This window comes from Pleurodeles waltl, chromosome 4_1, assembly GCF_031143425.1.
Source record: "Pleurodeles waltl isolate 20211129_DDA chromosome 4_1, aPleWal1.hap1.20221129, whole genome shotgun sequence".
Taxonomy (NCBI): Eukaryota; Metazoa; Chordata; class Amphibia; order Caudata; family Salamandridae; genus Pleurodeles; species Pleurodeles waltl.
In genome coordinates, this window is record NC_090442.1 from 838,792,020 (window position 1) to 838,817,885 (window position 25,866).

General features: G+C 44.4%; 1 protein-coding gene across 1 annotated transcript in view; it reads left to right on the top strand.

Moving 5' to 3' along the window:
* The window catches only part of LOC138288213 (lysozyme C, intestinal isozyme-like), a 132,393-nt gene that overhangs the window by 58,295 nt on the left and 48,232 nt on the right, over nucleotides 1-25,866 (top strand). Inside the window, exon 3 of the mRNA XM_069229592.1 lies at nucleotides 18,083-18,158. Within this exon, the coding sequence (XP_069085693.1) occupies nucleotides 18,083-18,158 (76 nt within the window). The remainder of the gene's footprint in view (nucleotides 1-18,082; nucleotides 18,159-25,866) is intronic.

Consider the following 25,866-nt stretch of genomic DNA (forward strand, 5'->3'; position numbering starts at 1 on the left):
TTCAACGCTTTTGCTTCCTTTGCTCTGGATCTTTGCGGTTTTGACAGTAGTTGTCCTGCGGTTTGCATAGTTGCATGTTTTAGGTAAGTGAACGCAATTTACTCCAAAGGAGTATTGTTGACATGTTTGTAGGTGGTGTACTAAATGCAGTATTGTGTGTTTGACATTGTCCTTAGATTTGAGCACAGTGGTGTTTGTGTTGTCATATGTCTAAATTGCTTTTTTCTTTTTTCTTTTTAGTGGGATATCATTGGTGATTGCAGAGTAGTTGCTTGGTGAGTAGCTATTTCAGGCAACTGTGTGGTATTGTTTTTTGTAGTACATAACTCTTTGTGATAAAGCTACATTTTGTTTATTACTTATTTTAGTGCTAGTTGTTGTTGGCAATCCATTTGTTGTTAGGATCATGGCTAGCCGCAAAGTGACCGCTCAGCAGGTTGTTCGCATGCTCTTTGAGTCGTCTTCAGACCATGATTACGACACTGACTCTGCATCTGAGGCAGAGGAGGAAGCAGGAGATTCTGGAAGTGAGTTTTCTGTCCGAGAGTATTCTTCTGATGAGGAAGCTACTCTCAGTGCAGATGAAGGGCCTGTGTTAGAGGAGGACATTGATGTGCCACTAGTGCAGCAGCCTGGGGCTGCAGGGTTTCCCATTGGAAGACCTGACACCTGGATTGCCCCAAACATGGAGCAGCCACAGTTACCTGCATTTACTGGTCTCCCAGGGTGTAGAGTTAATACGGAAAACTTTCTGCCTGTCCATTTCTTTCACTTGTTTATGGACGATGTATTTTTGGAAGAGATTGTGGAGCAGACAAATGTGTATGCAGAGCAATATTTGCGGGACAACGCTGCCAGACTTAAACCTCAGTCTAGAGCTACTCATTGGGTTCCCACATATCTGGAAGAGATGAAAAGGTTTTTAGGTTTGTCTTTTTTGATGGGGTTGATCAGGAAGCCGTCACTGGCTTCTTATTGGTCTACTAGTCCCTTGATGGCAACTGCTATATTTCCTGCAACTATGACACGTAATCGGTATTTGCTTCTTCTTCGTATGCTGCATTTTGTAGACAATGCTTTAGCCTTGCCACGAGATCACCCTGATTGTGACCGCCTTTTTAAGATTAGGCCTGTCCTTGATCATTTTGTGGATCGGTTTTCAGAGGTCTATGTCCCAGGCAAAGAGATAAGTGTGGACGAGTCTTTGGTCCTTTTCAAGGGGCGTTTAGTTTTTAAGCAGTACATTCCTAGTAAGAGGGCACGGTATGGGATTAAATTGTATCTGCTGTCAGAAAGCAGTACAGGATATGTGTATAATTTCCGGGTCTACACTGGTAGGGATTCCAGTATTGACCCTCCTGGTTGTCCGGCCACTTTTGGAGTTAGCGAAAAAATTGTGTGGGAACTTGCTAGACGGCTGTTTAACAAAGGTTACCATTTGTACGTAGATAATTTCTACACTGGAGTGCAGTTGTTCAAGGAGTTGTTTAGGGTGGACACTGTTGCTTGTGGCACAATCCGTTCTAACCGGAAAGGCTATCCAAGGGAGCTTGTCTGTAAAAAACTTGAGAGGGGACAGTGCAGTGCCTTGCGGAATAATGAGCTGCTAGCTCTGAAATTTTCAGACAGGAGGGATGTGTACATGCTATCGACCATCCATGATGAGAGTACTTCCCCTGTGGCTGTTTGGGGTCAGGTTGCGGAAGTGCTCAAACCTGCGTGCATTTTGGACTACAATAGGCACATGGGTGGTGTTGATAGAGTAGATCAGAGGTTAGAACCTTACACTGCTCTTCGTAAGTCATATGTGTGGTATAAAAAGTTGGCCCTACATTTATTTCATTTGGCAACTTTTAATGCCTTTATTGTATACAAGGATTGTTCACCCGAGTCAAGGATGACATTTGTTAAATTTCAGGAGTCGGTGATAGAAAGCCTTATTGTGGTGGAACCGGCAAGAGTTCCTAGAGTAGAAGTGGTGGAGGATTTGGCTAGATTGAAAGATCGGCACTTTCCAGATCACATTCCTCCCACTCCCAAAAAAGACATGCCCACAAAGAAATGTAGAGTATGTGCCCGGAGATTAATCCGGAGGGAGAGCCGGATGTACTGCCCCGAATGCCCTTCAAAGCCTGGGCTGTGTGTTCCCGGCTGTTACAGAAGTTACCATACCCAAAAGAATTTCTGGGAAATACCTTGAGCGTAAGCTGTCTGTTTTATATTTTCATATGTTTCACGGTTGGCATCTGTTGTGTATTTAGTTAGAGCTTTTGTGTTTGTAGTTTTGTGCTTATTTTATAATTAGTAGTTTCTTTGTTGTTTATAAATAAAAAAAAGTGATTGCGGTGTGCGTGGGGTGGCGCTTGGCTGGCGGTGTGCGTGGGGTGGTGCTTGGCTGGCGGTGTGCGTGGGGTGGCGCTTGGCTGGCGGTGTGCGTGGGGTGGCGCTTGGCTGGCGGTGTGCGTGGGGTGGCGCTTGGCTGGCGGTGCCAGCCGAATGGCAGTCCACACTCCCATCAGCTGGTGTGATTCTTGTATCAGGCATGTGGGCGTATGTAAGTGATGGGCCCTTGAGTGGCGCGGTCTGTCGATGTGAGTGTTGTAATGTGCTGGGCCCGTGGCTGGCGGTGTGAATGGTCTTGTGCGTGTCTTGTATGAAAGGTGTGTGAATGGCCTGTAAAGCAGTTGGTGCCTTGTCGCGGCTTTACAGCTCACGAGCTGTGAGTCATTGGTTCACTTTTTTGCCTTTCAGTTATTAGCAGTGCATTTCATTTTTGTGAAATCTATTGTTAATAACATTTTATTCACTGAACCATCACTCACCCTCGTGCCAAATCCAACCAGTATGTGTTGTAAAAAAAGACAAAACCTGCTCCGCTGTAATCAGGCGTCGCAGCACACCTGTGACACGCTAGGTGCCTCGGTGGGACCCCGATGATGAAGCATGCCACCAACTTGGTTGGTGGGTGAGGGGTCTTCTTCACATAACCTAAGTGTGTTTCTTTTCACAATTTTAGTGTTTGGCACATCACGGACGTATGTGCACACATCAAAGTGATATATTCCAAAAATGCCTGTGTTTGGGGGGGGAGGGCCCACCTATGTTTTTGGTCCAGGGTGCGGCTGTCATGTAGGGAAACCTACAAAACCCAGAAATGTTTAAAAAATAGGCACCCCAAAGAGTCCAGGGAGGTGTGGCTTGCGTGGCTCCCCCAACTATCCCTTCTATCCCTTCAGGTTTTGGGCCTTATTCTGTTCCAGGCACCTGGCCCACCCACACAAGTGAGGTACCATTTTTATCGGGAGACTTGGGGGAACGCTGGGTGGAAGGAAATTTGTGGCTCCTCTCAGATTCCAGAACTTTCTGCCACAGAAATGTGAGGAACATGTGTTTTTTTTAGCCACATTTTGAGGTTTGAAAAGGATTCTGGGTAACAGAACCTGGTCCGAGCCCCGCAAGTCACCCCATCTTGGATTCCCCTAGGTCTCTAGTTTTCAGAAATGCACAGGTTTGGTAGGTTTCCCTAGGTGCCAGGTGAGCTACAGGCCAAAATCCACAGGTAGGCACTGTTTTCTTTAAAAAAATGGGATGTGTCCACGTTGCGTTTTGGGGCGTTTCCTGTCGCGGGCGCTAGGCCTACCCACGCAAGTGAGGTATCATTTTTATCTGGAGACTTGGGGGAACACTGGGTGGAAGGAAATTTGTGGCTCCTCTCAGATTCCAGAACTTTCTGTCACCGAAATGTGAGGAAAACTTGTTATTTTAGCCAAATTTTGAGGTTTGCAAAGGATTCTGGGTAACAGAACCTGGTCCGAGCCCCGCAAGTCAGCCCTCCTTGGATTCCCCTAGGTCTCTAGTTTTCAGAAATGCACAGGTTTGGTAGGTTTCCCTAGGTGCCGGCTGAGCTAGAGGCCAAAATCTACAGGTAGGCACTTCGCAAAAAACACCTCTGTTTTTTCCCAAAATTTAGGATGTGTCCACGTTGCGCTTTGGGGTGTTTCCTGTCGCCGGCGCTAGGCCTACCCACGCAAGTGAGGTATCATTTTTATCGGGAGACTTGGGGGAACGCTGGGTGGAAGGAAATTTGTAGCTCCTCTCAGATTCCAGAACTTTCTGCCACAGAAATGTGCGGGACATGTGTTTTTTTAGCCAAATTTTGAGGTTTGCAAAGGATTCTGTGTAACAGAACCTGGTCCGAGCCCCGCAAGTCAGCCCTCCTTGGATTTCCCTAGGTTTCTAGTTTTCAGAAATGCACAGGTTTGGTAGGTTTCCCTAGGTGCCGGCTGAGCTAGAGGCCAAAATCTACAGGTAGGCACTTCGCAAAAAACACCTCTGTTTTTTCCCAAAATTTAGGATGTGTCCACGTTGCGCTTTGGGGTGTTTCCTGTCGCCGGCGCTAGGCCTACCCACGCAAGTGAGGTATCATTTTTATCGGGAGACTTGGGGGAACGCTGGGTGGAAGGAAATTTGTAGCTCCTCTCAGATTCCAGAACTTTCTGCCACAGAAATGTGCGGGACATGTGTTTTTTTAGCCAAATTTTGAGGTTTGCAAAGGATTCTGGGTAACAGAACCTGGTCCGAGCCCCGCAAGTCAGCCCTCCTTGGATTCCCCTAGGTCTCTAGTTTTCAGAAATGCACAGGTTTGGTAGGTTTCCCTAAGTGCCGGCTGAGCTAGAGGCCAAAATCTACAGGTAGGCACATCGCAAAAAACACCTCTGTTTTTTCCCAAAATTTAGGATGTGTCCACGTTGCGCTTTGGGGTGTTTCCTGTCGCTGGCGCTAGGCCTACCCACGCAAGTGAGGTATCATTTTTATCGGGAGACTTGGGGGAACGCTGGGTGGAAGGAAATTTGTAGCTCCTCTCAGATTCCAGAACTTTCTGCCACAGAAATGTGAGGGACATGTGTTTTTTTAGCCAAATTTTGAGGTTTGCAAAGGATTCTGGGTAACAGAACCTGGTCCGAGCCCCGCAAGTCAGCCCTCCTTGGATTCCCCTAGGTCTCTAGTTTTCAGAAATGCACAGGTTTGGTAGGTTTCCCTAGGTGACGGCTGAGCTAGAGGCCAAAATCTACAGGTAGGCACTTCGCAAAAAAAACCTCTGTTTTTTCCCAAAATTTAGGATGTGTCCACATTGCGCTTTGGGGTGTTTCCTGTTGCCGGCGCTAGGCCTACAAACGCAAGTGAGGTATCATTTTTATCGGGAGACTTGGGGGAACGCTGGGTGGAAGGAAATTTGTAGCTCCTCTCAGATTCCAGAACTTTCTGCCACAGAAATGTGAGGGACATGTGTTTTTTTAGCCAAATTTTGAGGTTTGCAAAGGATTCTGGGTAACAGAACCTGGTCCGAGCCCCGCAAGTCAGCCCTCCTTGGATTCCCCTAGGTCTCTAGTTTTCAGAAATGCACAGGTTTGGTAGGTTTCCCTAGGTGCCGGCTGAGCTAGAGGCCAAAATCTACAGGTAGGCACTTCGCAAAAAACACCTCTGTTTTTTCCCAAAATTTAGGATGTGTCCACGTTGCGCTTTGGGGTGTTTCCTGTCGCCGGCGCTAGGCCTACCCACGCAAGTGAGGTATCATTTTTATCGGGAGACTTGGGGGAACGCTGGGTGGAAGGAAATTTGTAGCTCCTCTCAGATTCCAGAACTTTCTGCCACAGAAATGTGAGGGACATGTGTTTTTTTAGCCAAATTTTGAGGTTTGCAAAGGATTCTGGGTAACAGAACCTGGTCCGAGCCCTGCAAGTCAGCCCTCCGTGGATTCCCCTAGGTCTCTAGTTTTCAGAAATGCACAGGTTTGGTAGGTTTCCCTAGGTGCCGGCTGAGCTAGAGGCCAAAATCTACAGGTAGGCACTTTGCAAAAAACACCTCTGTTTTTTCCCAAAATGTAGGATGTGTCCACGTTGCGCTTTGGGGTGTTTCCTGTCGCCGGCGCTAGGCCTACCCACGCAAGTGAGGTATCATTTTTATCGGGAGACTTGGGGGAACGCTGGGTGGAAGGAAATTTGTAGCTCCTCTCAGATTCCAGAACTTTCTGCCACAGAAATGTGAGGGACATGTGTTTTTTTAGCCAAATTTTGAGGTTTGCAAAGGATTCTGGGTAACAGAACCTGGTCCGAGCCCCGCAAGTCAGCCCTCCTTGGATTCCCCTAGGTCTCTAGTTTTCAGAAATGCACAGGTTTGGTAGGTTTCCCTAGGTGCCGGCTGAGCTAGAGGCCAAAATCTACAGGTAGGCACTTTGCAAAAAACACCTCTGTTTTTTCCCAAAATTTAGGATGTGTCCACGTTGCGCTTTGGGGTGTTTCCTGTCGCCGGCGCTAGGCCTACCCACGCAAGTGAGGTATCATTTTTATCGGGAGACTTGGGGGAACGCTGGGTGGAAGGAAATTTGTAGCTCCTCTCAGATTCCAGAACTTTCTGCCACAGAAATGTGAGGGACATGTGTTTTTTTAGCCAAATTTTGAGGTTTGCAAAGGATTCTGGGTAACAGAACCTGGTCCGAGCCCCGCAAGTCAGCCCTCCTTGGATTCCCCTAGGTCTCTAGTTTTCAGAAATGCACAGGTTTGGTAGGTTTCCCTAGGTGCCGGCTGAGCTAGAGGCCAAAATCTACAGGTAGGCACTTTGCAAAAAACACCTCTGTTTTTTCCCAAAATTTAGGATGTGTCCACGTGGCGCTTTGGGGTGTTTCCTGTCGCCAGCGCTAGGCCTACCCACGCAAGTGAGGTATCATTTTTATCGGGAGACTTGGGGGAACGCTGGGTGGAAGGAAATTTGTAGCTCCTCTCAGATTCCAGAACTTTCTGCCACAGAAATGTGCGGGACATGTGTTTTTTTAGCCAAATTTTGAGGTTTGCAAAGGATTCTGGGTAACAGAACCTGGTCCGAGCCCCGCAAGTCAGCCCTCCTTGGATTCCCCTAGGTCTCTAGTTTTCAGAAATGCACAGGTTTGGTAGGTTTCCCTAGGTGCCGGCTGAGCTAGAGGCCAAAATCTACAGGTAGGCACTTCGCAAAAAACAACTCTGTTTTTTCCCAAAATTTAGGATGTGTCCACGTTGCGCTTTGGGGTGTTTCCTGTCGCCGGCGCTAGGCCTACCCACGCAAGTGAGGTATCATTTTTATCGGGGGACTTGGGGGAACGCTGGGTGGAAGGAAATTTGTAGCTCCTCTCAGATTCCAGAACTTTCTGCCACAGAAATGTGAGGGACATGTGTTTTTTTAGCCAAATTTTGAGGTTTGCAAAGGATTCTCGGTAACAGAACCTGGTCCGAGCCCCGCAAGTCAGCCCTCCTTGGATTCCCCTAGGTCTCTAGTTTTCAGAAATGCACAGGTTTGGTAGGTTTCCCTAGGTGCCGGCTGAGCTAGAGGCCAAAATCTACAGGTAGGCACTTCGCAAAAAACACCTCTGTTTTTTCCCAAAATTTAGGATGTGTCCACGTTGCGCTTTGGGGTGTTTCCTGTCGCCGGCGCTAGGCCTACCCACGCAAGTGAGGTATCATTTTTATCGGGAGACTTGGGGGAACGCTGGGTGGAAGGAAATTTGTAGCTCCTCTCAGATTCCAGAACTTTCTGCCACAGAAATGTGAGGGACATGTGTTTTTTTAGCCAAATTTTGAGGTTTGCAAAGGATTCTGGGTAACAGAACCTGGTCCGAGCCCCGCAAGTCAGCCCTCCTTGGATTCCCCTAGGTCTCTAGTTTTCAGAAATGCACAGGTTTTGTAGGTTTCCCTAGGTGCCGGCTGAGCTAGAGGCCAAAATCTACAGGTAGGCACTTCGCAAAAAACACCTCTGTTTTTTCCCAAAATTTAGGATGTGTCCACGTTGCGCTTTGGGGTGTTTCCTGTCGCCGGCGCTAGGCCTACCCACGCAAGTGAGGTATCATTTTTATCGGGAGACTTGGGGGAACGCTGGGTGGAAGGAAATTTGTAGCTCCTCTCAGATTCCAGAACTTTCTGCCACAGAAATGTGAGGGACATGTGTTTTTTTAGCCAAATTTTGAGGTTTGCAAAGGATTCTGGGTAACAGAACCTGGTCCGAGCCCCGCAAGTCAGCCCTCCTTGGATTCCCCTAGGTCTCTAGTTTTCATAAATGCACAGGTTCGGTAGGTTTCCCTAGGTGCCGGCAGAGCTAGAGGCCAAAATCTACAGGTAGGTACTTCGCAAAAAACACCTCTGTTTTTTCCCAAAATTTAGGATGTGTCCACATTGCGCTTTGGGGTGTTTCCTGTCGCCGGCGCTAGGCCTACCCACGCAAGTGAGGTATCATTTTTATCGGGAGACTTGGGGGAACGCTGGGTGGAAGGAAATTTGTAGCTCCTCTCAGATTCCAGAACTTTCTGCCACAGAAATGTGAGGGACATGTGTTTTCTTTTAGCCAAATTTTGAGGTTTGCATAGGATTCTGGGTAACAGAACCTGGTCCGAGCCCCGCAAGTCAGCCCTCCTTGGATTCCCCTAGGTCTCTAGTTTTCAGAAATGCACAGGTTTGGTAGGTTTCCCTAGGTGCCGGCTGAGCTAGAGGCCAAAATCTACAGGTAGGCACTTCGCAAAAAACACCTCTGTTTTTTCCCAAAATTTAGGATGTGTCCACGTTGCGCTTTGGGGTGTTTCCTGTCGCCGGCGCTAGGCCTACCCACGCAAGTGAGGTATCATTTTTATCGGGAGACTTGGGGGAACGCTGGGTGGAAGGAAATTTGTAGCTCCTCTCAGATTCCAGAACTTTCTGCCACAGAAATGTGAGGGACATGTGTTTTTTTAGCCAAATTTTGAGGTTTGCAAAGGATTCTGGGTAACAGAACCTGGTCCGAGCCCCACAAGTCAGCCCTCCTCGGATTCCCCTAGGTCTCTAGTTTTCAGAAATGCACAGGTTCTGTAGGTTTCCCTAGGTGCCGGTTGAGCTAGAGGCCAAAATCTACAGGTAGGCACTTCGCAAAAAACACCTCTGTTTTTTTCCAAAATTTAGGATGTGTCCACGTTGCGCTTTGGGGTGTTTCCTGTCGCCGGCGCTAGGCCTACCCACGCAAGTGAGGTATCATTTTTATCGGGAGACTTGGGGGAACGCTGGGTGGAAGGAAATTTGTAGCTCCTCTCAGATTCCAGAACTTTCTGCCACCTAAATGTGAGGAAAACTTGTTATTTTAGCCAAATTTTGAGGTTTGCAAAGGATTCTGGGTAACAGAACCTGGTCCGAGCCCCGCAAGTCAGCCCTCCTTGGATTCCCCTAGGTCTCTAGTTTTCAGAAATGCACAGGTTTGGTAGGTTTCCCTAGGTGCCGGCTGAGCTAGAGGCCAAAATCTACAGGTAGGCACTTCGCAAAAAACACCTCTGTTTTTTTCCAAAATTTAGGATGTGTCCACGTTGCGCTTTGGGGTGTTTCCTGTCGCCGGCGCTAGGTCTACCCACGCAAGTGAGGTATCATTTTTATCGGGAGACTTGGGGGAACATAGATTAGCAAAACAAGTGCTATTGCCCCTTGTCTTTCTCTACATTTTTTCCTTCCAAATATAGGAGAGTGTGTAAAAAATACATCTATTTGAGAAATTCCCTATAATTCACATGCTTGTATGGTCACCCCGGAATTCAGAGATGTGCAAATAACCACTGCTCCTCAGCACCTTATCTTGTGCCCTTTTTGTAAATGCAAAGGTTTTCTTGATAGCAATTTTTTACTCTTTATATTTCAGCTAATGAATTGCTGTATACCCGGTATAGAATGAAAACGCACTGCAGGGTGCAGCTCATTTATTGGCTCTGGGTTCCTCGGGTTCTTGATGAACCTACAAGCCCTATATATCCCCGCAACCAGAGGAGTCCAGCAGACGTAACGGTATATTGCTTTCCATAATCTGACATTGCAGGGAAAAGTTACAGAGTAAAACGTAGAGAAAAATTGGTGTTTTTTTCACCTCAATTTCATTATTTTTCTTTTTCAGCTGTTATTTTCTGTAGGAAACCCTTGTAGGATCTACACAAATGACCCCTTGCTGAATTCAGAATTTTGTCTACTTTTCAGAAATGGTTAGGTTTCTGGGATCCAGCATTGGTTTCATGCCCATTCCTGTCACTGACTGGAAGGAGGCTGAAAGCACAAAAAATTGCAAAAATGGGGTATGCCCCAGTAAAATGCTAAAATTGTGTTGAAAAATTGGGTTTTCTGATTCAAGTCTGCCTGTTCCTGAAAGCTAGGAAGCTGCTGAGTTTAGCACTACAAACCCTTTGTTGATGCCATTTTCAGGGGGAAATCCACAAGCCTTCTTCTGCAGCCACTTTTTCCATTTTTTTTTTTAAAAACTAAATTTTCACTGTATTTTGGCCAATTTCTTGGCCTCCTTCAAGGGAACCCACAAAGTCTGGGTACCTCTAGAATCCCTAGGATGTTGGAAAAAAAGGACGCAAATTTGGCTTGGTTAGCTTATGTGGACAAAAAGTTATGAGGGCCTAAGCGCGAACTGCCCCAAATAGGCAAAAAAAGGCCTGGCACAGGAGGGGGAAAAGGCCTGGCAGCGAAGGGGTTAAGAGCAGGATCAGAAGGCATCAATAACCTGGAAGAGAAACTGAAAGATGACCATCATCTGTATGAGGCGTAAATCTCATTAACTCAGTAAGTGACTTGTGTAGGCTAACTGGCCAACCTTGAAAAGGGATAAAACTTAATGAAATGGAAACATTTATGCATATTATACAGAGGAGAATCAATATAGTGACAATTAATATTGTTCACTGAGTATTTCCTACTCTCAGGTCCTACTAGTACCAGTGTCCATGAGAGGTATAGGAATTGCAAAAGAAGATATACACTATGTCTATAGCTGCCTTTATAGTCTCTAAGATATTTATGGCTTCCAAGTAAAGGGACAGCCCAGTGTGCCCAGACATTAAAGTACTATTATGTTGCACACATGAGGGTACTTAAAATATGGACATATAGAAAAAAGTAAAACAGATACACATCTCAACAAGATAATAGTATGTGGGGTACTTTGTGATCTGCACTGTCTTCCCCAAAGAAGTGCAGCCTAAAAACCTATATATTTGCATGATACCGAAAATGTACTTGAAAACTAGGATCAGCTAGGGTAAATTAGGTAGACAACCTTTCTGTCACCCTTTTCTCCCCAACATAGACAGGCAATACAGGTGCTCATTCTGAGTTTGGTGGGCGGCAGACCGCTGGTGCCGTCAGGACACCATCAGCCCTATTATGACTTCAACGCAGGGCCGGCGGGTGGAAACAGGGATTTCCGCCCGCCGACCCTGCGGTGAAGAGGGCCTTAAAATTGACGCCGGCTGAGGATTGAGCCGGCGCCAAGGTGGCGGTGCAGCGCATGCAGCAGCTCCCGTCACGCATTTCACTGCCCATAATTCGGGCAGTGAAATGCACAATGGAGCTGTGCCAGCAACCCCATTCCGCCAGCTTTTCCAGGGTGGTGTGAACCACCATGGAAAGGCTGGTGGAATGGAACTCGTAATCCAGCGGGAAGTGTGGCAGTGTTGGCAGTATTACCGCAGCGTTTCGTCTGCAGTCGGAATTTGGCAGATCGGACCGCCACTACTGCGGCGATCCGATGGCTACCCCGAGTCTGGCGGTCTCAAGACCGCCAAACTCAGAATGAGCACCAAAGTCTTCAGTTGGAGGGAGAGAAAATGCAGACCAATTTTCTAAATCTACAGAGTTCATTAAATTATTTGAACAATGCAATACTACACATTGCAGAACGTTGAAAGGTCAAGCCACTGTAAATTGGACATTGGGTAAAACATCCTGCTTATAAAACATGGGCTGGTAAGACTCTAACTGAATTAAAAGATATGTGCATTATATAAAAACAATCTGGGCTAAGGATTTGAAAAGAGTTTAAAATGTCAAGCTTCTATAGAATCATCTTTCTAAAAAAGACAAGTCAGTATTAGGCCTGTCATAAATTAAGTCTTTTAAGCTGTTTTCAAGAAGCCAGGCGGAGATGAGATTGTAGCAGTAACGATTGTGGCATCAAAAAAGATAAATGGGGTATTGGCCACATTTCACATAAAGCCATACATACATATATAAATACATAAATGTGAGGGGTGTTATATAGAAAAGGGTTTTGTTTTCTTTATTTGTTGAATGATGTTTGCTTCTATGGTTTTCTGTATTAATTTCAGTAAAATGTTTAAAAGTAAAGACAAAATGTGGTTACTGATAATAGTCACATTTGAAGAATAAGTAATACACATTTGAGTTTACTAATAATGTTTATTTCTGGTAATGCTTGTATGCTGCAGCAATTATTTCTACAGCTATCTCCTAACTGGATCCAACAAAAATAGGTTAGAGCATATCACGTAGTTTAAAAAGTCTGACTGGAGCATCTTACTTGAAACGTAGCATCTAAGATCTTGTTACACTATTTAAATGCAACTTTGCCGAGGCTGCACTCTTCATGTGTACTCTTGGGACGTTCATGATATCACTTATGTTCCCCACCCCTGCAACAGTCTTACTGCCTGTGAAACCTAGATATTGGTAGTAGCAATGCTTTGGAGTGTGATGCATACAAATGTGAGTTTTGTCAACTAGAGGCGTGTCCCTCAGGGTCTCATAGAGGTATCACATCTACCGTCTACCTAGGCCAAACAGTGGCTCGGGGGCAGGAAGGTAGTGGTGGCACCTCCCGCTTGTGCTTGTGGGAGGCTTACAGCACCAGCAATTCAGAGGCATCTGTTGTAGAGAGAACTAGTACAGATGAAAGGAGCCCCGCAGGTGAACATGGGCCATGGAGACACATTGGATGGCATGTGAGGCTGCAAACACATCTTTTCATCCTTCGCAGGAATCAAATGCAAGATTGACAAACCTTTTTACCCCGTAAGATGTATGGCGAACCGTAAACAATTTATTCAACATCACCTCAATAATTTAGACACCATGACCAATGTGGCCACGGAAACAAAACTCCAGTCAGGAATACAGTTCAAAGCTTTATTACAAACACAAGCTCAAAGTCATGTAGAATATACGCAAAGCCAAGTTATAAAGATACATAATCATCAAGGGTGGTCCAAGGCGATGAAATAGGTTCAGGCTTACTAACATTAACACATTAACAAAACTAAACATTCAAGAAGAATGATAAATAAAGTTAACAAAAAAATCTGAGACACAGAAATCATGTGGTGCTCATATACTCAATTCAAAACTAATTAAGTCAATAAACATTGGCTGGGCACAAGTCAACCCTATGGCTAATCAAATTAGGGACATACATGTATGGCGAGTAAAACATGCGGTCAAAATATAAAAATAGAAAAAGGAACAAAACTAATTTGGGAAATAGAATACCTCGGGTTACAGGACACTAACTATGAAAAAGTAAAATAAGCTTCAGCCCCTGGAGAGTCTCACCTAAAAAGGGCATTTCCACTTGCAAGGGCAAATGGCAGAGAGAAAGATACCTCTCCAAGGGATACTGCATTCAGGGAATCTTGATTAGTAAAATATTAGGTCAGCAAGGCATCTGCAAGGATCATGAGAGTGTCTTTCTCAGGCCAAGACAGAACAAAAGCTGAACTGGGACTGACCAAAGCTCCAATGTCCATTGGTATTTTAATTCACATGAGATTTTCCAGTTGTTTTCCATGGAGTTCATATTACGAAAAATGGGCATCATCCAATCAAATATTTGGAAACTTCAGGTTGCAACAGTCTGTATTTTCTCAGGTCTGTCATGAGAACATCTCCTATTCCCTTGTGACTCCAATGGGTTTGAAACAAAAGTAGGCCATGTTCCTGCAATATATCCATTTTCAGGTACAACTCAACACAGTTCTTTTACAGTTAAACAGTAGGCTTTATACAAGTAGGGCTTTGCTTCTCATGGGAAAGGAATCCAAAGTAGGAATTCATGTTATGACAAAACAATTCACCATGCTTACATTACTGCGAAATGCAAGCTTTGTAGGCCTTAGTTATGCTAATTCAAGGAAATATATAAAGTATTGGAAAAATACTTGTTAATGAAAGACACATAGGAGGTCATTCTGACCCTGGCGGTCATGGACCGCCAGGGCCGGGGACCGCGGGAGCACCGCCAACAGGCTGGCGGTGCTCCCAAGGGCATTCTGACCGCGGCGGTACAGCCGCGATCAGAAACGGAAAACCGGCGGTGTACCGCCGGTTTTCCGCTGCCCTGGGGAATCCTCCATGGCGGCGCAGCCATGGGGATTCCGACCCCCATACCGCCATCCTGTTCCTGGCGGCTTTGGCCGCCAGGAACAGGATGGCGGTATGGGGTGTCATGGGGCCCCTGGGGGCCCCTGCAGTGCCCATGCCAGTGGCATGGGCACTGCAGGGGCCCCCGTAACAGGGCCCCACTGAGAATTTCAGTGTCTGCATAGCAGACACTGAAATTCGCGACGGGTGCAACTGCACCCGTCGCACCATATCCACTCCGCCGGCTCCATTCGGAGCCGGCATCCTCGTGGAAAGGGGTTTCCCGCTGGGCGGGCGGGCGACCTTCTGGCGGTCGCCCGCCCGCCCAGCGGGAAACACAGAATAACCGCGGCAGTCTTCTGACCGCGCAGCGGTATTCTGGCGGCTCCCGCCGGCACCGCGGTTACCGCGGCCGGCGGGAGTCAGAATGACCCCCATAATATGCAAACATTATAAATTCATCATTGTCAATATTTCATCAGTAAAGGTAAACATGTCATTATAATATTGTAAAACCTATGATATTGCATTACATTAAGTACAATAGAGAACTGCATTTTCTCATTTGCAAGTCATTTTAAAGTCATTATTCTTTCACTAACCATTAGAAGTGCAAATAAATGTTGACATTGGCTATTAGTTTAGAGTCTAAATTACACTTTAACATCAACTTTACCCTTCTAACGTGATTAAAATAAAAAGGCACCTAAGTCAAATTCTGAAATATAATCAAATGGCACATTTAAATGCATGTCAGCATGGCTTTCCACATTAGTTTTTCACTCTTGTACATTCATAAAAACTTGTCACAGACTGCTGACTTTAGTGACCTGGGGAACAGAGCCAAAACACATGCCCTCTTCAAGGCCATATGACAGAGATGAGATAGCTGCTGGAGAGGATGGCAACATGCTATTTTGAAGTTGAGGGATTTCAATACCTGGCACCCAGAAAAGGGAGAAAGCCCTGCCACCTATGTCTACTACTGCCCGCCTCCAAGGTAATCTGGAGACATCTCAAGTCTGGGGATTTCCGAACATTCCTTACCAAGCTTATTTCTTTAAAGCAGCAGACATCCTAGAAGGCTGTATCGCTGATCAACATGTTAAACAAGACACAACAACCTAACCCAGTTGCAACACATCAGACAGGCCAATGTGGAAAAGCCTTGCAATCTATGGTGAAGGAGGTAAATTTCACACACATCAAAAAAGCAATACTACAATTTACAAACACTCTTCATTTAGGTCTCAGAGTTAGGGCAGAGGATATCACAACAGGGGTATATGCACAGAAAATAAATGTATTCTCACTATCAGAGAAGCAGTGAGAGTTAGGAAACCACAAGAGAAAATGAAAATGCGATTTATTGCCGCAGAACAGGATGCTGTTAATTGAATTCCTCTTTGAAATCAGAAGCAGACAAGAGACGTTTAGGAGAGATTGTGCTGCAAAAGAACCACAAAATAGAGCCATTAGATAACCTGCAGTGAGGATCAGTGCTACAGATCTTGGGGATCCCTGTCACAGTCCTATCCATTGATTTGGAGACTGAGGTAGGCTCCATATTCCAGCCATCGTGCAGAGCCCAATGCGAAGAGGATTCTCACATGGATCAAGGGAGTAAGAACGCTTCCTGCCAAGCCCTGGTTATTGAGGAGGATGTCAGTGGACAGGCAATGGCAATATAATGGACTGCTGAACTGTGGGAGTTGATCCTGAAAGAGGCAATCAAGTGGATAAGTAATATGTTTGTCAGCCATTGTTTGTTCTTGTTCCCGGATCTGAACTTGGCTACACTGGAGGCAAAGATGGCTCTGCTCAATGTAGAGAAAAAAATACCAGCTCAAGTTGTGCACCTTTCCCTGGTGGACTACAAGGAGAAGGGATACTCCTACACAGAGATGGGCTCTGCTAAGTTATTCCTCAAAAAGGCTAAGAGCAATAGTGGAGGGCCCTAGGCCTACAATTCTTCAATTGTATCAGAGGAGCAGCCTCAGAAGATGCTTGGCGAATCAAATTGGATTTGTCTTCCATCTGTGTCAACTCCCCAGGTACTTTAGCAGGACATATGAAGGGTTCAATATGTTTATGTTTCTGATCTCCTTTGATGTCATTTGGCTTTCTGTTTTCTCCTTCCCTCCTTTCAAATGCTGGTTGCTATGTATTGCTTATGTGCTCTGTCACTTTAAAGTTTAAAGACTAACTAAACGTTAGTTGTTACTTGTTATTAATTTTCAAGTCATGTACATTTATCCATCTCTGTATATATTTGTTTCTTTATGTGTTTCTGTTGTATTTTGTTTTGTAAAAAGGGGGAAGGTGTTTTATATCTTGCTTATGTACTATGTAACTTTAAAGATTAGAATATAAGTGTAAAATGTAGAATTGCTATCTTTAGAATGAACTTAAGTTCAGTTGAGACGGATCAACTGATTAAACGTTGTGGATGTTAAGCTGCTCTTCTTTCTCTGGAATAAACCCATTTTCCAGTCCCATGTGTGGAAGTTTAAAAACTATCTAAAGTGTTAATTGTTATTTGTTATTCATTTTTAAGTTGTGTACATGTATTGTCTTTAACTTTGTTTATTTATTTATTGCATTATTTTTGTTAAAACAAGGGGGTATTCAATTTAAAGATTAGAATGTTAGTGGAGAATTATTATATTTAGAATGAGGTTTTATTCAGTTGAGGCAGATTGGTTGATAAAACCATGTGGATGTTAAGCTGCTCTTCATTTCTCTGGAATAAACCTGTTTTCTAGACATATGTGTGGAATGCCTTTACTGCACTGGTTACCTACCAGAGACTTACACTGGTGAACATATTCTAAAGACTGGGTCTTTTTTACCTGAAGGTGATTCTTTTCTGCTTTTTTAGGTCCCTACCGGTCACTTGGGTTTGTTTATGTTTTGGCTGTGTTGACATTTCAATAAAAAGTTACATTCTTAATGTTAGCTTGTGCACAGTTTACAATACAGATTAGATTATTATGTAGCTGGGCTTAATCTTCCCAGAGCACAGTTACAACCAATTTAGACAGGATTAAGTCTAGTATTTTAAATGTGCACCTGAACCTAGTAAACATGAGTGCTTATAGAAAATATATGTCAAAAAGATATTTTAAAAAGTATAGCAGAATTCATCATTAAAAAGCGGCATTAGAGTTTGTATATTATACACTGGAGTACAAATGGCTTTGTAGGGTCCAGTGCCAACCATTGTGCTCCAAAGTACTCTAAATTGAGACTGATCCTTAGATACTGGTGGGGAAGCACCTGGGTAAGGTTCAGGGGGCTGTCCCCCTAAAGACTTACTGCTGTTTTGCATGTAGCAGGTGATGGTCAAAGGGAGTTTGTTTAGAGAGAACTTGTTAGCACTCTTGGGAATGCAAACTTCTTGTGAAAGGGAGTCTACCATACCAAGAAATCCCATTCTCCAATGGTCCCTAGGAGTGTGATGTGAAGATTTAAGATGATAGGCTAATATGTTGCAGAAAAAAAGAAGATTTCCAACTGCGAGACACAATACTGGCCAAGAGAGTCACTGTCCTTCAAGACGTACAAATCTTTCCCAATGTGGGAATCGGGAGTGGAGTTACTGTATAATTCTTTATCATGGAGACACACTTTTCAAGTCCTGGATATCCATTTACAAATTGTTACTTAAGGGTGTCATAGGGCAACAGGCTCAATTGAACTATCTCAGTGCCCTTATAGTACGAAGTCCTGTGGTAAATTTGAGCATATGGGATGTATGCACCACTTCACTGAAGTGAAGTGGTGCATACATCCCATATGCTTATTACTGATACTTTATAACTATTATTGACCAGTAAAACAAAGATCAATTACTCTGAATGCAAGTATTGACATGAATTTCCATTTTGATTTACTTGTAGCATTTCTTCAAGATAACATCACTCAAGCTGTGCAATGTGCCAAGACCGTTGTGTCATCCCAAGGCATGAGTGCATGGTATGTATAAGGTGTCAAGCGATGCGTTCTTAAATAATAGCATGTAGAATGTGAAAATAACACAAATTCTTCAGTTTGAATTTGAGTCCATCTCTTTCTAAAGGTATGCTTTTTAAACAATATGGGTGGATTCACAACGGTAAAGTTAGACCAAAAGTTTAACTTCGATCAAAAGTCTAATTTTACTACTTTTCAGTACTCACAAAGGTAAAGTTAACCCAAAGTCTAATTTAGACCAAAAGTCTAACTTAATCCAGAAGTCTAACTTTACTACTTTTCGGTATTCACATAGGTAATGTTAGACAAAAAGCCTAACTTCGACCAAAAGTCTAACTTTACTACAAGTACAGTTAGAGTTTTGCTCTAACTTACCTTTGTGAATACTGAAAAGTAATAAAGTTAGACTTTTGGTCTAAGTTAGACTTTTGGTCCAACTTAGACATTTGGTCTAACTTTATCTTTGTGAATACCGAAAAGTAGTAAAGTTAGACTTTTGGTCTAAGATAGATTTTTCATCTAACCTAACTTTTGTAAATCAGGCCCATAGAATTTATTTTGTGGTAGTCCAAAAACATATAAGTAACATGTAGACCTAGTAGCTTTCTGTTGTTAGCCTCCTCCCATCTGCCTTCTGTACCATTAACATAGCAGACTCCAGGGCATGTGTGAGTAGACTCTAGAGGGCTTGTACTCTAACTACAGCAGGCTACTGAGATACTGGTTATAAACACATTGGAGGCATACTATGTAAACCTGCACTAACTAATAACTGCAACGTGGACCCATGTCAAGTACAACATCTGCCAGTCCTGGCCTTTTAGCAAAAAGCACAAATTAGCTGGAGATGCCACACATAGGCCTGACAATGGGTAACTTTTTGGACCTTGGAATTACACATTGTAGTTTTCAGTTCAAAATCACGGTACAACATTGCATGTTTATGCTGTGAATAATGGTAAAACCAGAACAATTCAATGGGTAAGTGAATGTAGTGCAAAAATGAGAATTGCTTAGTGATTCATAAAAACTAATATTAAGACCTTGTTCACCCCATAAACAAAAAAGAGAAGTGCTAGTGGGTCAGGCCCCTGTTGTGCAGAGTTGACATAACCTGGATCCACTTGTTGCCAAAGTAACTCCTTTACCCCTACTACTCATGTGCTGAGTGTCAATTACAAATAGAGTTGCCTGCTAGCCAGAATGTGACTGGATTGCCCATATTTGTATTGCTTTATACAGTAGCCTGAATTTCAGCTTGTTTTTGCCCAGCTTTAAGCCTAATAATAGCTGTCAGAAATGGGTTATTAATTTGGGAGGGGGTTACCCATACCAACCTAATAAACATATTCTAGTTAGGTTGCAATGCAGCTCGAAGACAATCTTAACTCAACCCCCGGTAGCAATGACACAAGCAGCAGGCAATTCGTCAGAGAAATATGTGTTACATTCTATCAGTCGAACTTACTCAAGAATGCACGACAATGAAATTCCTTTACCAATTCAGAAAAATCAAGTGTAATGTATTACGCAACAATATGCCAAATTTATAAAAAATGAATAGGGGAAACCGAAATATAAATTTTGAACATTTCATGTCAGTAAAGCTCCTAGAAAGTTAAAAATGCCATTTGAAAGCCCCAGTTCATGGTTGACAAAGGTGCATTTTCAGGCCAACAGCAAAGGGGCAGAGGTGGGTAAATGAAGCAAATCACACGGGTCACTGTTTTTTGGAGCTCAAAAGTGTTTAATTGAGCTAGGGAAAATTCTGAAACTGGTGAGGAACCCAAACAGTCAGATAAATTGCGCAATGCCCCTGTGTCAGCCTCCAGTTTTGTCACCAAACACTCCAAGCAGGATAAAGCAGGATTTCATAGCTGCCAAGGTCACCACTGGAGTAGATTTACCACCTCACTCTAGTCCAAGGTTTTACCTTCTGACTTTTTTTGTTTTTCAAATTCCTCCAGCGGGATAAGGCTGGAAGCTTAACTGTGCAGCCATCTATGAGGTCATTTATCTTCACTGTGAGATCCCGCTGAATACTTTTCTTCATGGTGAAGAGGTCGGAGTGGTACAAACCTGTATATCTTATTCTCCATGGGGACACCCTCCCTCAAGAAGCCTCAGCACCTTGTGTCAGTTCCCGAGAGGTGGAAAGAATGACTAAGTTCCAATTTCCTCACATTACTGGATAAGAACCTCCTGGTCACTATAATAGCCCCAGGTCCTCAGAAATGTTCTAGTCACCAGGTTACGTCATCTAGGACGCTTGCAGGGTCTATTTTACTGTGTTCAGCTGGTCCTTCTTGGGGCCAGAAGCTCTTTTGCTTCTCATGTCCCTGTAGCGGCAACAAGAGGCCAAACACTTGATTCTTGGAGAGCAGTTCCAGCCCACGGTTGCCTGCTGGAATCGGAAATTTGTTTTTAATAGAGACTTTTAATGATAAATGGGAACTGTAGTATTTTTCCCCAGGCTAATTTACAATAAAGTGGGTTTTGTTCATAACGAGCCATTTTTATTGAAAGTGTAGCTTTACCTAAACCTTGGCAACCATTCATTTTTTTTTGTGTATCTTTTTATTATTATTTTTGAATTCCGTACCTTGTGGTTCCAACATTTGAAATTACAGTATAGGTGCATAATACTGATACATTGCCAAAAAATGTGGATACAGTGCAGTGGAATAGTCAAGAGAATATTCACAGCACATGTGGGTTATACTAGCAAACGTTGGCAAGTCTCAATTGGATTTTACATGCAACGATAAATATAAATAAGCTGGGAGTAGGGTTGATTTCATCCTTCACTCAGCAAGTGTACTCCCACGGATAACAAGTCTCCATGGAGCATCTATATAATAATTGGCATATATAGATAACCGCTTATAAATGTGAAGATTCAGCACTAACATTATATAAAACTGTAAGGTTACTAAAACAGTTAACAAACTTGGAGTCCGGTTGCAACGCTTCCACCCTGCAATCTAAAAGAGCCCCCCATCGTATCCACTCGCACCTCCCTTCACCCGGCCCCAGGGGCCACTGTTAATGCAATTTGTAGGGAACACGCTTCAATCAAAGGCAACAATCACAGGGGATCACAGCAGTAAGGGCTTAGTCTGCAAACCCAGCGCATGAACGGCCTATTCCATCACCAGTTCCATAGTGTGGGCGCCTGCCTTCTCCATGTTTGTACCATGCTCCGGTTCTCACAATCGAGACAGCATCTCATTCCAACTGGCGGACAGGGGGTATTTACGCAAGCCCAAGGTGTCCTCTCATCTCAGTGCCACCCCCTCAGCCTCTGCCCATACCAGGAAAGAACCCTCCTATGCATCAATGGATGGGGGCTCAGTGGCCCTCCATCTCCTAGTGATTAAGCATTTGGCCATTAGGAGGCCAAGGTCTAGAAATATTGTTGAGGCTCTGTGTTTTTTAACTCGTGGGAAAAGACTCAGGATACAAGATTCCCAAGCAGATAACCGTGGGTGCGACGTGCAAGCTGATAAGCCTTGCCAATAAGTGCTTAAAGAGGGGCAAGACCACAGCATGTGGAGGAGTTCCGCCCCCACTAATTTACTGCTGTGTGGCAGGCAGCATCCACATGGCCAAAGTATCTGTTAATCTTGGCTGGTGTGAGGTATGCTCTGTGGAAAATATAAAATTGGATGAGGTCGAATCTGGAGCTGCGGGGGACGTAAGTGTGGCTGGACAGCGCTGCATCCCATGTTTTATCAGTGCAGGGCTCAAGTAAATCTTCCTCCCAGCTGGCACGCAGCGCAGTGCAAGTGTGTAGTGTGTGCGTTCTGAGTGTGTCGGTGAAACACCGTAATAGGTGTTTGCCCTGTCCCATGACCTGCATGTACGTGTGTTGGGGTTCAGATGCCACATCTCCCCAGCGACGCGACAGTTTCGCTATCAGGGAGTTGTACAGCAGAATCTGCCCTGCTGGTAGGCCTGTCTCCGTTGTTAGTATGTCAAATGGAGTAAGTTTACTTTCAATATAGAGATCGCCCAGTGTGTGTAAATCAGCCGCATGCCAGGGCTCCAGTTCAGCAGTGGTTGTGAGTCGGGAACCCTGCTGTGTGCCCAATAGTGCCAGTGCCAGAGCATAAGGGACGGTCGTACGCTTGAGACGCAGACACCTGTGGTAACAACGATGGGCCATGCACAGCAGGAGCTCCGCAGGTGTCCTCGCATTTGGGAGGGGGTGAAAGAGGTGTAGAACCGCAGGGAGTTTCCAGGGTGGCGATCCGGTAGCCATGTCAGATAGCTGAAGTCCAGATAGCCATCACGCATCCCACTTTTGGCAACCATTCTTTTAACTGTTACCTGTAGGAACATATGTTTGCTTAATTTCTAGCATGCCCTACTTTTATATAGTGAGCACCCAGCCAGAAGACTTAAAAGACATACTTTTGAGGTGACATAGCTAATATAGCAATGTAGGGTTTTTTTATCTGGCAAAGGCACTATTACTTGACAAGCAACAAACCAGTGCTTTTAAACTTAAACCCAGACTGAGCACAATGGTGCTCACCTAACACCCTTTTTTCATATATATGTGGGTGTGAAAATACAACCTGACCCCACGTATTACACTTAAATTCCACGCTACGTAAGCCAGTTAGGCAAAACTAATGCATAGTACTTGTTTGAGGGGGAAAGCATGCATGCTCTGACACTAACTAGCAGTGTGGTAGCACACAGAGTCCTAAAAGCCAGCAATACCAAATAGGTAAACGTGGAGGGAGCACTTCTAAAATAATGACCTTTCTTATAATAGCCATTTATATAGTGCATAATAACAACAGTCCCTTCTATGATTGCAGACTTCTCCCAATGGCTGTATGACATTACAACAAATGTCATTACAATGCATGCCCTTACCACATATTGCCTTTACTGCGTAAGTCTTTACCACGCATATGCCTTTACCACACATGCCTTTATAGTGAAATCGTAAGGATATGTCAGGAAAGTAAAACCTCTGTTTCATACCTATATATCTATATATATCTATATATACATATGTATACATATACATATGTATACATATAAATATATATATATATACATATGTGCCTGCACTTGAAAGGGCTGTGCCTGTCCTGACACAATACAGTCTCTAACCTTCTAGAGCAGGGGTCTCCAAACTTTTTAATGCCGCGCCCCCCAAGTTGGAAACTAAAAATCATTGGGCCCCACCTCAGAATTTTTCACAATTATTTTATAAAGATGGCAATGTTTGAATATGTCTAGGCCTATTTAAACATTGCTGTTAAGTACTGTTACCTTTTTTTAAATGCAATAACATTGCAATAACATGCTTCTACTTAAAACAAAGGCCTGTTATCTGTATAATGCTTCTTTTGGCCAGAGTCTGGCACCCCCCAGGATCACTTGGGGCCCCCCTAGGGGGGCCCGCCCCCCAGTTTGAAGACCTCTGTTCTAGAGTGTGTCTGGGGTCAGGACATGGAGAGGAGGAAGGGTCTTGTGCACTACAAAGGCTTTCCTTTGATGTTTGCCTACTTCAAAGGCAGAAATGCATATAAGTATTGGATTCCTTTACCCTGTCTAGAGTGAGGGTCCTTACCCTCACTCTAGACAGTTGTAAACTGACTGCCATATAAAGTCCCTAATATATATATATATATATATAGCTATATATCTATACATATATATATATCTATATATATATACATATATATATAGATATATATATCTCTCTCTCTCTCTCTCTCTATATATATATATATATATATAATAAATATATATATATATATATATATATAGATATATATATATAGATATATATGTATATATTCGCCGCTGGGGAGTTAGGCGCAAGTTTCACTCGGAGATAAATAAACTAGAGAAGGAAATGGGAGACTTGGAAAAAGCGATGGCAAATAAAGCAGTTCCTTACTCAACACTGAAAGAGGCACGAACGAAATATAACGAAACAGACAACCGCCTCCGAAAACACGATCATAAATATCGCTTAATGCGACTACATGCAGAGAGAGACAGGTCTGGTAGGATGCTAGCATGGCTCCTCCGCGAGAACCGGCAACACTCTCCGATTGGGTCTATAAAAGAGCAAGCAGGTAAAATGCTCACTACGCAGGATGAAATTAATGGGGCTTTCAGGGAGTACTACACTAAGTTATACACCAAATGCACCACGTGTACTCTCCTGCAGCTGAGGTCCTTTCTGGAGGACTCTCCAATGACACAAATATCGTTAGCAGACAGGCAGCAACTAGACGCCCCACTCACAATGGAGGAAATCGATAGTGCAGTGCTGCAGATGCCCAGGAATAAAGCCCCAGGCACGGACGGACTCTCAGTAGAGTACTACTCCACATGCTCGTTGCACCTGAAAACACACTTGAAGAAAGTGTTTGAAGAGGCATGGGTCAGTAAAACCCTACCACCTACACTGAGAGATGCTATGGTGGTGGTTCTTCCCAAGGATGGACGAGACCCCAACGATGTTAAATCCTACAGACCACTATCACTCCTAAACCTAGACTGTAAAATTTTAGGCAAGATCCTCGCTAACAGGCTCGCCCCGCTAATGCACACTGTGATACATGAAGACCAAAACGGCTTCATCCCAAAACGCAACACCTTCTTAAATATCCACAGACTCCTGGGAGTACTGGGGGATACCCCCCCGGAGGCTCATGATGAGGTGGTACTATCGCTAGACATCGAGAAGGCATTTGACACTCTGGAGTGGGACTTCCTGTTTGCCACAATGCAATGCATGGGAATAGGGCCCAATTTTATACAGTGGGTGCAGACACTGTACACCAAACCACACGCCAGGGTGAAAACAGGCGGGGTCATATCAGATAGTTTCCAATCACAAGGGGCACAAGACAGGGTTTCCCATTGTCCCCCCTGTTGTTTGCCATGGCAATGGAGCCGTTGGCCATTCGCATACATGCTGCGCAGAGGAGATGGGGGGTAGTCAGGAGCGGTTTGTATCACGGCATATCGCTGTATGCAGATGATGCGTTAATATATGTGCGAAAAGGGCCTGAGACAATCCCTTTGCTAATGTCACTGCTAACTAAATACGGGGACTTATCGGGGTTGGTGGTAAACTGGGACAAGTCATGTATATTTCCGTTAACCATATGGTCCCCGGCAAGACAAGAGAATGCCACGGCTGGCACATTTAAATATTTGGGGGTACATATATACCACAAAAAAGAAGACCTAAGAGACAGGAACCTAGGGAGGGCACTGACCTCCATGAAGGGGTCACTAAGTTTCTGGAATAAACCTCCACTGTCACCCCAGGGCAGGGTGGCGGTGGCAAATATGTTGCTGTTGCCTAGGTTATTATATTATTTCGCAGCCCTGCCTATCTGGGTCCCCAGGAGTTTTTTCAAAGGCCTGAACACAGTATTACTGCAACTAATATGGAGAGGCGGTAGGACAAGGGTTGCACTTGCCACCCTGCAGTGCCCGCTTGATGGGGGCGTACTGGGAGCCCCTAACTTCGAACTGTATTATGCAGCTGCACAATTACAGTGGATACTGGTTGCACAGGCCAACATAGGCGGAGTCCAAATGGCTTCTAGCCCGGCTGGACGGGGCACCGCTGATTACATGGTTAATGAATAAGACACCAAAGGGGACCCCCGGCAACCCGCTTACTGAGGTAACGCAACTATGCTGGCAAAGATACATA